Genomic DNA, 13,614 nt, shown 5'->3' on the forward strand with positions numbered 1-13,614 from the left:
ACCAGGTCCCCCCTCAGCCTCCTCTTGCTGAGGCTGAACAGGTTCAGGTCCCTCAGTCTCTCCTCGTAGGGCCTGTCTTACTGCCCTCTCACCAAGTGGGTGGCCCTCCTCTGAACCCTCTCCAGGCTGGCCACATCCCTTTTGAAGTGCAGCGCCCAGTACTGGACGCAGTACTCCAACTGTGGCCTGACCAAAGTCGCAAAGACGGGGAGTATCACCTCTCTGGACTGGCTTGAGAAGCATCTTTGGATGCATGACAAGATATGGCTGGCCTTGCTGGCTGTGGCCTGGCACTGGCAGCTCATGTTCATCTTGGAGTCAATAATGATTCCAAGATCCCTTTCCGCCTCTGTGCTTTCAAGAAGGGAACTCCCCAGCCTGTATGTATGCTGTGGATTCCTTCTCCCAAGGTGCAGCACCCTGCATTTGTCTATGTTGAACCCCATCCTATTCTCATCTGCCCACTTTTGTAGTCTGCAAGTTGTAGTCTCCCTTCAAGTGTGTCCACCTCGCCCCACATCTTAGTGTCATCAGCAAATTTGGACAGCGTGCTTTCCACCCCCTCATCCAAGTCGTTGATGAAGATGTTAAACAGTGCGGGCCTGAGGACACACAACAGTGTTGTGTGTTTTATTTCCTGTGTTGTGTGCACTGGACTCTGCTTTGATTATTAATAAATATATATGGTGTCTTTTTTTTTGATGTGCTATTTATGTGAAGGTGTGACTACTACTGTACTTCTTGTTCTTCTTCTGTGTTGTAATGTGTACCTTAAATAATATATCTCCTTCTTCTAGGACTCTGAGTTCTGCATTGTGTGTGTTAATCTCAATCTGAATCTCTGTCTGATTTCTGTGTTGTCTTTAGTCTGTATGTAAACTAACTATAATAATATTAATAACTAGTAACTATATATAATCTGATTCTGAATCTCTTCTTCTATGAATATCTGACTTCTTCTATGATGTGTGAGTGTGTATAATGTGTGCTTCTCTGCACAGTGATGGATCACACTGCCAAGGAAAACACTGAGCTTTCTTTTTTAAAAGTATTGCAAAAAAAAAAAAGAGAACAAATATAAATTGAAAGAAATTAATTGGACAGTAAATTAGAGAGATGCTAAACTAAGCTAAGCTAAAGTATATCCTATCCAGTCCTAACAGCAAAAGTAGCAGGCCACTGACTAGGAAGCCAGGCCAGTAGCCACAGTACCTTTGAGATGCTGTTGCTCAGGCAAAAACAGCTCAGGAAAGAGACAGAAAAGCCTGCACACAGAGGCTGTTTCTATGTCCCTTCCCCGAGACACAGTGATTGGAACAAGTCAAGGAGAAATCACAGTCACTGGCCAGCTAGAGATGTCAGTCCTTCCCTCCCTGCTCCCCATCCCCTCCGCGGCCCCCTCCCTCTTCTAAGTTTCTGTTTCCACATAAAGCCCTCCTTCTGAATTGCTGAATCTCTTCTGAATCGTTTCCGAATTGATTCGGAGGCTCTGAATCGATTCAGAAAGTTTTAAGCTTCTAGCAATTTCATTCGGCTTCAGAGATTCGGCCTCCGAATCGGGCTGAATCTTCTCCAAATCAAATCGTGAAGCGAAGCTTTGCACAGCCCTAGTGCCAGGGACTCTGAGTTCCATTCTCCATATTGCTACATTGACTTTGTGAATCAGCAAATCCCTTGACAGCTCTATACCTCCACTGCCGTTACCTCACTGTGAAATCTAATTAATGTTTCTGAAGCCCAAATCAGAGCAAGTGCACAGATTACACCCATCAACCTTCCATGTATGACAGCTCTTCCAGTCTTTGAATCACTTAAGCTGTTCTTCTCAGAAATTCCTCTAGTTTATGCCTGTGCTTCTCTTCCCTCCAGCTTATGCCAGGCCAACTGAACTGACGCAGTGCTCACCATTACCAACCTAAACAAGCATTTCCTTGCAGTTGGAATATGAATAGGCAGGCTGGGGTATTAGCAGCTGAAAGGCTATGTTGCAAGACTGTAACCCTCATGGCACAAATGTCCTGTGGCTTCTGTCACCTCTTCACACTACTGCACAGTCATTAACTAGAAAAGGAGACTAATCAAATCACAGATACCACTTTTAGGGTAATATCAATGAAACTGATATGTTACATTGTTATCTAAGTGGTGTCGTGGCATGGAATCCATGAAAGCACTCCCTGGACATTTGTTCCAAACCAAATCTCCCCTCCTTTCAGACTCTTTTGTAATTCAGCAGATGCCTCCCTCTGTATTTGCACAGTGTCAGTGACATTTCAGACAGTCTTTACTTTGGCATGGACTTACAAGCCCCTACCATGCTGGCATCCTGCTGGTTGCCAAGAACAGATGCAAAGAAGGACATATTCATGCACAGAGCCTTCGGAGAGCTCTCCCATCCTTGGTGATCAATCTTAGCACTTCTCTTTAGTAGGTTGGACCACTCTGGCTTCATCCAGCTGTTCTTAATGGCACCCATGGTAATGAAACTCTGTCAGTACTGATTACATGTTTGGCTGTAACTGGAACAGGACCAAAATAGCCCCTTCATCCCTGGTGAACAAACACACACTTCCCTGGGGACTGGAAGATTCTGCAGTTTAGTGGGAAGGAGAGAATTCATTTAACAATATCTTCCTGCTTCCTTGCCTTATAAGGCTGCTGTGGCTGAAGAGGTCTTTCCCGTGGGAAGGTCAGGCTGAAGGAGTGCCACTTTGGTACAGGGTCAAGTGCCTGTGAATCACTCAGATAACCAGTACCATAAAAAGATGAGGTGACATATTAAACAATATAGAAAAACTTTTAAGACTGATTTGTCTTGGAGCAGATAATGATCATTAGCCATGTTAGATTGAAGTCAGGCAGAAGGCAGGGTAGAGGTGTACTTTACAGACTGACAGAATCAGAGCGCATAAGGTTTTATGAGCCACAGCTGGGGCCCAGATAGAGGTACCCAATGGACCTCTGTTAGTCTTCAAAATTTATCATGGATCCCATGTACCCTTATTCATCACATTTTGAATTGAGCAGTGCAAGGCATAGTGTGAGCTGTGGACCTTGGCCTTGCAGATAACTAGTAATTCTTGGATCATAGTTCTGAAGACACCTGCCTCACTTATAGAAGTACGGTGTCTAAATACCCCTGAGGATTTGGCCTTAGGAACCTTTGAGGCAGTCACTGCCATAAAAGTAAACTATCACCCTCTGCAGCCAGAAATCAGATGGGAAAATCAAAATTGCAGTGGCAAGCAAATACAGTCATGTCCATACCTTGCTTAGGACTTCCTGGAGTGCCTCTTATAGCCTTGACAAAGAGATTGCCAGTTGGCACAGCTGCAGATGGATTGTTTTTTCACATGTATTTTACACTTGATAATTGATAACATAATTTAGGAGTCAGAGGTAGCTTAATAGGTTTGTTCTCACAGTGGGTACTGTCTGTGTGGACAAAGTATCCTCCTCTTATACAATTGGTCCATCATTGATTTCACATGCAGGCTGCATAGGAAAGTGAGAGACCGCATCCTGCTGCCTCATTATTACCTGTGTTCTGATTGCAGTAGAATCAGCCATTACTTTAACTTGCCTTGTTCTCTTTGAAAGGAAGCTGTTATAAAGACACTTTGCACACAGTTTGCATTTGAAATAGTGGCTGCAGTGCCATGTGCAGAAACAACATGTAAGTGCTCCGCTTACCCAAGCTCCAGTAAAGTATTTATGGGGATGGCATTTGGGAGGCAAACACAGCATTAGACTCCTCACAAACTGGCCTCACCTTTACTGGTGAATGGGGTCCTACTGATCTCCAGTCTGCATACAGAGCAGCATCTGTCATTTTTCATTTGTATCCTATTGACATGGGATGTTATGGGGGAGCTTTTAAAAAATGTCTAAGGGGGTTAGGAGCAGAAGTCCCACTGATTTTCAATGGTAATTTTGACCTTAAATCCCTGAGGTAATGTTAGCCCTCCCCTTGATTTACATCTACCCTTTGCCATTGGCTTCCTGATACCCTGGATTGCACTGGATGACATTTGTACCCACTGAAAGTTAAAGTTTTCTCCTGCACTGAACAGAAGCCCTGAGTACCACTGAAATCCTTGGGTTTTAGGTTTTCAAAAGATGGGTTGCTGTGAAGCTTAATATTTTGATGTCACTGGTAGAAGGGGCTAGAGAAATATCGAAGACCCTTGGCACACATTACATTTGTGGTACAATGAATGTATCAATTGTGCCATAAATAGTACAGTGCTATGTATGCAGCTGATTTATAGTGCCATAAACTGGTAAACCAGCCACAAAGATGTGGAATATCTTTAGGGCTCATTCATATGGCACTGTAAATCAAACATGTAGCATGTCCATGCCAATCTCCTGATTGTTAGCCCCGGACAGCCCCGGTTCCAGTGTCAGAAATGAGCTGCTGGGAGACTGGGTTGCAAGTAGCTCTCTCTTCTGGGAACTTGGCAAACCCCACACCAAGCAGCCTTCTCTGCCTTACCCTGCAGCACTCTCAGGAAAGCACTTGAAAATGCTGAGTCATGGGGAGTCCTGGGGATCCCTGTTTTCTGGCTGGTTGACTGTCATGCCCCACAGGGCAGCTGCACATGCAGTTTTCAAAGGTCCTAGCAGGAGAGCCTGTGGGTTTGCAACTACCAGGGAAGAGGCAGGGAAGGGGGCGGGAGTGACCTAATCTCCCTGCTGGCAGTAGCCCAGTTAGAACCCTGATTCCAACAACCACATGCCTCCTGTCATAGACGTGTGGCATGGCAGGAGTTACAATTGTTGGGATTGGGGATCAGATCCCATCATGCCATTAAGTAAATGTGTGCCAGCATCTTACTATTTTTTAGTTCTGAAATAGCTTTCCAGTTTCACTTTTTTCTCCAGGGCCAGGAGAGCTAGGTGCCTTCCCCACATACCTGTGCCCAGCTCAATTTACAAACTGTGAAGCAGTAGGATTTGCAAAGGAACAGGATCTCTACTGCTCTGCAGTGCAGGACCTGGACACCAGTTCAGTACTGCACTTGAGACCCACTAAAGTTACTAAGATTTAGACATCTGGGATGACCATGTGTTTATCATAGAAGTTCCCAGTTGCATTGCTGTTCCCACAGAGAGAAGCTCCCCTTCTCCAGCCACAGGGATGATATTTCCCTGTGTCCTGCTTGCAGGAGTATGAGAGGTCCTCAAAGATGGAGCAGTTTGTGAGTCGCTTCCTGCTGCGGGAGACCATGAACCAGCTACAGTCCCTACAAACCTCGCTGGAGTGTGCTTCGGACACTATTGAAGAGCAGGCTGGGAGAGAGAGGTAACCCTGCTATAGCTGGGGCAAAGGGACCTGCTGGCTAAGGGAGCAGCCACCTGAGGGATCAACAACTGTATGTGACCATGCTGGTCGGCTTTCCCAACTACAACTCCCTCCATAAGCTTCCTCCAGAAGGACATATCTCTGTCACATGTGCTTGGGGTACAGCCTCTCTAACTGTATGGTCAGGGGGTGGCTAGCTTTCCCTGTGCAATGCATTTGGGACCCATTTGTTTCCAGTTTGCTCCCAACATAGCCTTGGCTCTTGGTCTCACAGAAGAGTGCAGCTACAGCACTGCAACCTGGCGATAGGCCATTCACACAGCAGCTCTGCAGAACTATTTGTGCAGGGAGTGCTAGAGAAAGTCCCATTCCTGCATGGTGCTGCCCATTCTGCTTCTCCTGGGCTTCACATCCAGCTTTGTGACTTGTTTTGACACATCGGTTACTAGCAAATAGTCCTGTTCCTAGAGGGCAAAGGAAATGATGAAAAGCAACTACTATAGGCTGGAAGCATTTGGAGATTCACTTGACACCATCATGTGCTAATCTCTGAGCTAGATCCCTTGTCAGTTAATGCACTTACTGGGGCACACTCTGCCCCAAACAGACTATTGATAAAGATCCCAGGAGCTGCTCCCACTGTCTGTTTCAGCCCATTAGGTGCTTTACTTGCTTAAACAAGCATGGAGTAAAACAGAGCCTGAGCACACATCCCATTGGGAGTGCTCAGCACCAATTCCAATCAGCTCAGTCACTCATGGGTAACTGAGGTGGGCCAGATAAGCCATTTTCTTGTTTGTTACTGAATATTGATGCACAAATTAATGTATTCCCAGAAGCAGGTGAGACTTTCTCAATATTTTGGAGAACTTTGAGCAACACGACAGTATTTGGGACTCAAGCTCTTTCTCTGTGGCCAGAAAGCGCTGATTTTATAGATGCTTTTTGGTCTTTTCTAGATTTTCAACCTGCCTTTTGGTCTCTCAATTTCAGTAACATGTGGGGATTTCCTCAGCTCTGTGCCTGGTCTCTGCAGCCCTGCTTGCTTAGAAGTGACAGAGAATGCACAGAATGGCATTAACTAATGGACCAGATTGAGTTAGAACAGGGGTGGGCAATTATTTTGGGTGGAGCGCCACTTACCAAGTTTTGGCAAGCTGCCGAGGGCCGTGCCCCAACCTCTGGTCACCATCTTGGTACCAGAACTCGAATTCTCTAACCCCTGACCTTTGCCACCAAAAGTCCCTCCCCTTGCCCCTAGAATAATTCCTTTCAGCAACAGTTTTTGCCATCTTGGAACCAAAAAAATACCAAATAATATTCTAAAAATCAAACATCTACAACATACATTAATTTGATTTCAAAAAATATTTTTGTCCTGATTTACATGCGTTTGTGCAGTGTCCATGGAGGTGATTGCACAATAGCTTAAAGTGAAGTCTTACTCTTGTATATTTGGGGGGCGGGGAGGCATGGGTATAGGTTTGTAGAGGGCTGTTAGTGTGTGGGTATGTGGGGAAGGGTATGGGGGGGTGAGTGTGGGATGAGGGAGCATGTGTGTATGTGTGGATATGTGGGTGTGGGTAGCTATGGGGTTTGTGGGGGACTATGTGTGGAGAAGGGTGGCTGGGGCGTGTGAGGGGGTATGGGTGTGGGGGTCTGCATGTATGGCAGGGTGAGGGGGGTGTGGGTGCATGTATATACTGGGGTGTGTGTGTGGGACTCACCCTATGAACACACACACACACACACACACACACACACACACACACACACACAGTCTCTCCTTCCCTCACTGCACACACACAGACACCTGCTGTGCCACCCTCACTACACACATGCGCACACAAACACAGTCTCTCCCTCCCTCATTGCTCTTTCTGTCTCTCTCTCCCCTTCCTTCATTGCAGGAACACACACACACCTCCCACTCCTGGCCCTGAGGTACCTGCATGGGCCCCTTCCCACAGTCCAGTGATGCAGTCAGAAGCCACGTGGTGCTGCTGCAGCCAGCTGTGCAAGGAAGCAGTGAAAGCTGTGGCAGGCAGAGACTTCCAGTTGGGGGAGGGAGAGGGTGGCAGGGGGCTGGGGCTGGGGCTGGGGCTGGGGCTGGGGGAGGGCCAGGCTGGCCCTGCTGGGGGGGCCTATTTTGGGCGGAGGGCCGCTTACTGAGCTTTGGCAAGCCATCGAGGGCCACATGACAGGCAGTCAAGGGAAGATAAATATACATTTTCTAAATTTTTTAGGGGCCCCATGGGCCAGGTAGAATGGCCTGGCAGGCTGGATCCAGCCCATGACCTGTATTTTGTCCACCCCTCAGTTAGAATCACAGACTCATAGAAAACATGGCTGGAGGGGACCATGAGAAATCACTTAGTCCCTCCCAAGGCAGGACTAACAATCTCTAACCCATTCTGGCAGATATTTGTCTAACCTACTCTTAAAACCTCCAGTGCTGGAGATTCCACAGTTCCTCAGATGATCTATTCCAAGGCTTACCCAGCCTTACACTTAGGAAGTTTTTCCTAATGTCTAAATTAAATCTCCCCTGCTGCTATTTAAACCCATTACTTCTTGTCTTATATACAGTGGATGTGGAAAACAGTTTATAAATTTCCTCTTTGCTGTAACCTTTTATGTATTTGGCATTCATTTACATACATTTGCATACCGTTGCATACAGTTGCATTTATTTACATATTGACATTTATCATTCCTCACCTCACTTGTCTCTCCTCCAAGGTTCTTTCTTTTTCTCTTCCTTTTTAGGAAAGATTTGAAGAAATCTGAAACCTCAGTTGGCTTGAGATCCACAAGAAGATGTAGGCGCAGAACTCACAAGAATGTCTGCCTGTCTCCAAAAGATCCCTATTCTGGGATGCTGACTACAGGTACCAGCAAGGGCAGACAGCTGAAGAAAAAGCATTTTTGTTTCCATGAACTAGATTTTCTGCTCTTAAAGGAAAGCAGCCTGATTGCAATAAGACATGGCAGTAAATGACGACAGAAAAGAGGTGTTGCGGTGCTTTCCCGACAGGGTGGGATTTCTTGTGTCATAGTCTTGCAAAATCTTGTTTGTCTTTTCTGTAATTTTGCTTAGCTTGATGGATGGGGAAACATCCAAAATTAATTTAAGGAGAGGAAAAGAAAGAAATAAAACCAGGTTCTTATTTCAAGTGATATCCTACTGCCGTAAGAAGTCAGTTGGACAGACACTTAGGGGACCATTCCACCATCATTTAATTGGAGTTGCTCTGGTGAAGAATCAGAGTTTGGGTCTGGTTTGACTGAATATCCAATTGATCAGTAGTTTATTCATATAGTTCCTAGCCCTGCCCCTCATATCAACACCACTTCACAGTGTCTTTGCTTTCCCTGACAGTGCTCCCTATCCAGCAATCCTGAAGATATTTCAGCTAAGCACTTACCCTTTGAAAACTTGTCTGAACACCAGCCTGTATTTTGAACCCTGTGAGTTCTCTTACCTGAGGGGACCTAGTTCCATCACAGGCAGAAACATGCTGAGGTGCACATGGAGCCTGGTCCTGCTGCTGTCAGGGAGGGTCTGGGCATTCACTTCAGCGGGAGCAGGAGCAGGCTTATATTGACAAAAAACACCACAAGAAATCCACAGGTTTCTGGCTCCACCTCCACTGAAATCCAGACATTGCAGACATTTGCAGCCACAATGAAAAATGTACTCTTGACAGAGAAGGAATAAAGCATTGCTTGCCTTCTATAGCCAATAAATGCCAAATAAATCTGTCCTGTGAGCACTAAAGAAGAGCAATAAATCTTACCCCTTCATGCAGCTATTGAGCCTACTGCCTTAGAGCCTAAATGCTGTAAAATGCTTAGACAGATGGCATAGGTGCAAAAGAAGCTGTGCCACTGCTATATGAACAGTCATGATGGCATCTCTCTGTTGCCTCCTAGGTGTTTGTGTAGAAGCTGACAGCCAATGGATGGCTCAGATTAACAGGCTACAGCAGCTCATCAACAAATTGGAATGCAAGGTGAGTTGGCAGAGGGGAAGCTTGTTCTGTATATGCTAGAACACCTCAGCCCTGCCCCACAGCCCTTCCCGCCAAGTAATTTAGGCCTCATTGGTAGCATGCTTCTTATCTTAGTCCCAGGTGTCTCCCTTAGCACAGTGCTGTTGATAAATTTCTGTCCTATGCTGCTGTACTCCCTGCTGTCCCAGTTCCGGGCCTCCTCTCAACAAATCTACTTCAGTCCTGTCTCGAGAACCTGTCGTATTTCAAGTCTGTGATTTCCATGCAAGCCTTCATTCTTACCCACCGTGTCCTCTCCGTTTCCCTTTGTGGGCCTTCCCTCACACAGCTCACCTGATGTGTCCCAGTTCTTGTTGTAGCCCTTCTTCCACTAGTCTGAAACCTCTCCTGAACAAACTGATGTTCTGTCATGGTGCAAGTTGGTTTGGTGGAGACAATACTGGAGAGCCCACACTTGCTTGCCCTTGTGATCAGACTCTCCCATTAGTAATGATATTACTTTTGTATAAAATGCAGAGCCCAAGACTGGAGCCTCTAAAGGAAGAAGTTGCTTGCAAAGGGAGAGATGCTGTAAGTCCCTTTCTTGTGCATTTATTGGGGATATCACCTGGCTTTGCCCTGTAGCTGGATTCATTGTCCCATGGTCTCACAGTACTGATTGGCAGGGATGGAACCGGAACAGAGGGCAAATTAGGGCATATGGGCAGACCATTAAATGAGGAGAACATGGCTCCATCTAACTGGATGTTTCTTGAAGGGAACAACATTGGGCATTTGAGTCCTGCATTGTAGCAGTCTTCAGGTCCACTTCTTCAGGAGCAAGGCAGAGTAGACCCTGATGGACAGGTGCCTGAGGTGGGAAGTCCACCAGGCCAAGGTGCATAGCAGCTACACCTTCTCTTGAGCCAGGATAAGGGCACACGTGATGCATGGAGCCTACCAAGTAGGCCATGCTGACCAGGAAGAGGATGAGGCCCAGTGGCTACAGGGAGTATGAATTCAGCATGTGCCTCAGCAGCTCTTGCGAACAAGGCTCCTGGTGGCTCCCAGGTATGAAGGGAAGCCTCCTACACTGGTCAAAAGCTGTGGGAGGGATAAGTAACAATGCTACCTACCCTCTGTCAAGGGAAAATCTCCCCTGAGGAACAGGCTGTGTAAATCACACCAACATGAGTGAATACAGCCTGCTGGGTCCATCTCAGGTGTCACAGTGTTGGCCACAGTTCTGTTGTTTAGTTTAGAGAGAAGACAGAATCCCGTGGACATTGGGACTAATTGACTGCACCAAGTGCTGTAATGGGTCAGGAGAAGGAAAGAGACTGCTGCCTTTATATTACCAGAATGCAGCTCTTTCAGCAATGGGATTAATGTGAATATCTATTAAGACAGGGGTTGTCAACCGGGGGTATTCATATCCCTAGGGATACTTGAGAAGGCCCACAAGGGTATGTGCGGGCAGATGTTGACGGAGTGCCACCAAACATCATCCTGTGCTGCTGTGCAGGTGCCACCTGCCCAGCTAGATGCAGGGGGCGGGGGAAACTTGCACACGGTGGCTTCCACTGTCCCATGTTTAGTCGTGCACTCCCCCACCCCACACTCCACGTCTGGCCACCGGGGGTGCACTGCTCTGCGCCTGGCCACTAGGGGTACACCGATCAAAAAAGGTTGAAAACCCCTGTATTAAGATAGTCTAGGCTGGTCAGAGGCCTAACCCCAAACCGTATGCTCTCTCCCAGCAGCACATCCTGGTGTCTCAGAGACAAATCTCAGTGACAAAGAATGGCTTAGATGAATTCCACCAGGCACTCAAATCGTACACAGAGTTCACAGCTGGACAGAGCAGCTGCTTACAGTAAGTCTCCTGAGCAGCAGTGCTGCCTGGTTTACATTTTACATGGGTGAAATAGGTATCTGTAATATTACTGATATCAGCACTTTGCACCCTCATCTGAAACATGCAAAATTTCGTTTTTTGTGCCATAGAATGTAACTGCTCTAAGTAATAACAATATTTATAGAGCAAGTCATATGTCCAGGATACCCTTCACACATCAACGAATTCATCTTCACAATACTCTTGAGAAGGAGGTAAATTCTATGATATTACTTACATACTTAAAATAGGGACAATAATAATAACAACAACAGTGATAATAAAGAGCTTATGTTGCAATCCCATGGACTGGAACTGATGTTTATAAATTGGCAATCTTTTGTCTTGAGCTTGGGAGGTATATTTACAGGTCAAGATGTTGTTGCAATATGGAAGATATCTCTAAAATAACAGGCTTTTTGAGACTGTGGACACTGGGAGCAATGCCTGTTCATCATCATCATCAACACTATCTGTTTTTAAATGCTAGAGCATTTTAATTAGAACACAGAGCAGACTCAATTAATCTAATCTCATTCTAATTAAAACATGAATGAGTACATGTATAAGTAACCCATGTGCCTTGAATTCCAGTCCCTTCCTGATAAATGATTATCTTTGTCCTTGAAAAAAGAAGCTAGATAAATTCTTCTTTTTGTACAGAGGGGAAGCAGGAGCCCAAAATACTTTCACAGTTGCCTCTTATCAGCCCCCATTATAGATTAATAGCTATATTTTTCAGGTTTGTGGATGTCTGAAGATGGCTGGTTTTGAAATGACCCCGATGACCCCGAGTGGTTTAAGCGCACATTGATCACTGAAAATAATAGGAACCAGGGCGTTTTTACACATGTTTTTACACATGCTGCAGCAACACTTGCAGTTGTATAAGTGGTGAAATGCACTTCAGCACTGAGAAAATGGTGGCGGCGTGCTTTTGAACTAAAACATGTTGGAGGTGTACTCCGAAGTGGCAGATCTCCAGCACATCAAAGGATGAAAAAATATGTGTATAAATGCTCTTAGGACAGTTGCTGTTTCATTTATTAGTTGCCTGTGTAGACTAAGTGGAACAGAATCCAGTCCTTAGAGTCAAAAGGAATGTCTGTCAAAGAAAGCAGTAAGATGGAGCAAGGTGCAGGTGATAGTGAATTAACTGATCGTATAATGGAAGATGAACTATCAGTATGACAGGCAGCATGACCTGGTGGGTACAGCCGGGACCTGAGAATCAGGGTATCTGAATTTGATTCTTCACTCTCTGGCTGCATCTACATGAGATGCTGACTGCACAGTTGTTACTACACCGTCATTTAGTACTTGTATAAACAAGTACCAAACGACAGTATAGTAACCAGAGTTATTGTGCAGTAGTATCCCTGAACAGCTTTTTCATGACACTAACTGCACAGTAGCCCAAGATTACTGTGCAGTAGTGTTGTGTCATACTTTGTGCCACATGACAGTAGTGCACAGTAGTCACAGGCTACTGCAGTCAGCATCTTGTGTAGATGCAGCCACTGTGTCATCTAGGACTAGTGATTGACACTGCAACATCTTAGCCTACTTCTGTATGAAATGGAAGTAAGAGTAGTCATCTCCAAGGGTTCTGTTCCCTGCAGGATCAATGGGAGGCACAACAGGTGACATGCTTTTTGCCTAATGAAGCAGATCAGCCAGTCTGCTTCCAATGACATCTATTTTTTAGCCTGCAACAGGCACCCACGTGTCCTGTGACAAGTCACAGAAGCTTTGTTTGATATGCAAAAAGCAGCAGTTTTTTTGCCTGAACTTAGAAACTAATTTCCATCAACCATTTTGAAGCTGTTTTGAGGTTCAATAAGGAGAAGTGCAAAGTCCTGCACTTAGGACGGAACAAACCTTTACTCCAGGACTGGCTGGGGACCAACTGCAGCAGCTCTGCAGAAAAGGACCTGGGGGTTTCAATGGACAATAAGCTCCATGTGATCCAACAGTGTGCCCTTGTTGCCAAGAAGGCTAACAGCATACTGGGGTGCATTAGTAGGAGTGTTTCCAGCAGATGGTGGAAAGTGATTATTCCCCTGTATTGGGCACTGGTGAGGCCACATCTTATTCATAGATTCATAGATTCATAGAAGTTAGGGTCGGAAGGGACCTCAATAGATCATCAAGTCTGACTCCCTGCATAGGCAGGAAAGAGTGCTGGGTTTAGATGACCCCAGCTAGATGCCTATCTAACCTCCTCTTGAAGACCCCCAGGGTAGGGGAAAGCACCACCTCCCTTGGGAGCCCATTCCAGACCTTGGCTACTCTAACTGTGAAGAAGTTCTTCCTAATGTCCAGTCTAAATCTGCTCTCTGCTAGCTTGTGGCCATTATTTCTTGTAACCCCCAGGGGCGCCTTGGTGAGTAAAGCCTCACCAATTCCCTTCT

General features: G+C 45.9%; 1 protein-coding gene across 1 annotated transcript in view; it reads left to right on the forward strand.

Moving 5' to 3' along the window:
• The window catches only part of NECAB3 (N-terminal EF-hand calcium binding protein 3), a 164,647-nt gene that overhangs the window by 140,771 nt on the left and 10,262 nt on the right, over nucleotides 1-13,614 (forward strand). The window contains exons 6-10 of the mRNA XM_025202445.1: nucleotides 5,172-5,308; nucleotides 8,078-8,199; nucleotides 9,245-9,324; nucleotides 9,841-9,894; nucleotides 11,067-11,179. Coding sequence (XP_025058230.1) covers nucleotides 5,172-5,308; nucleotides 8,078-8,199; nucleotides 9,245-9,324; nucleotides 9,841-9,894; nucleotides 11,067-11,179 — 506 coding nt within the window. The remainder of the gene's footprint in view (nucleotides 1-5,171; nucleotides 5,309-8,077; nucleotides 8,200-9,244; nucleotides 9,325-9,840; nucleotides 9,895-11,066; nucleotides 11,180-13,614) is intronic.

This window comes from Alligator sinensis, unplaced genomic scaffold, assembly GCF_000455745.1.
Source record: "Alligator sinensis unplaced genomic scaffold, ASM45574v1 scaffold368_1, whole genome shotgun sequence".
NCBI lineage: Eukaryota > Metazoa > Chordata > Crocodylia > Alligatoridae > Alligator > Alligator sinensis.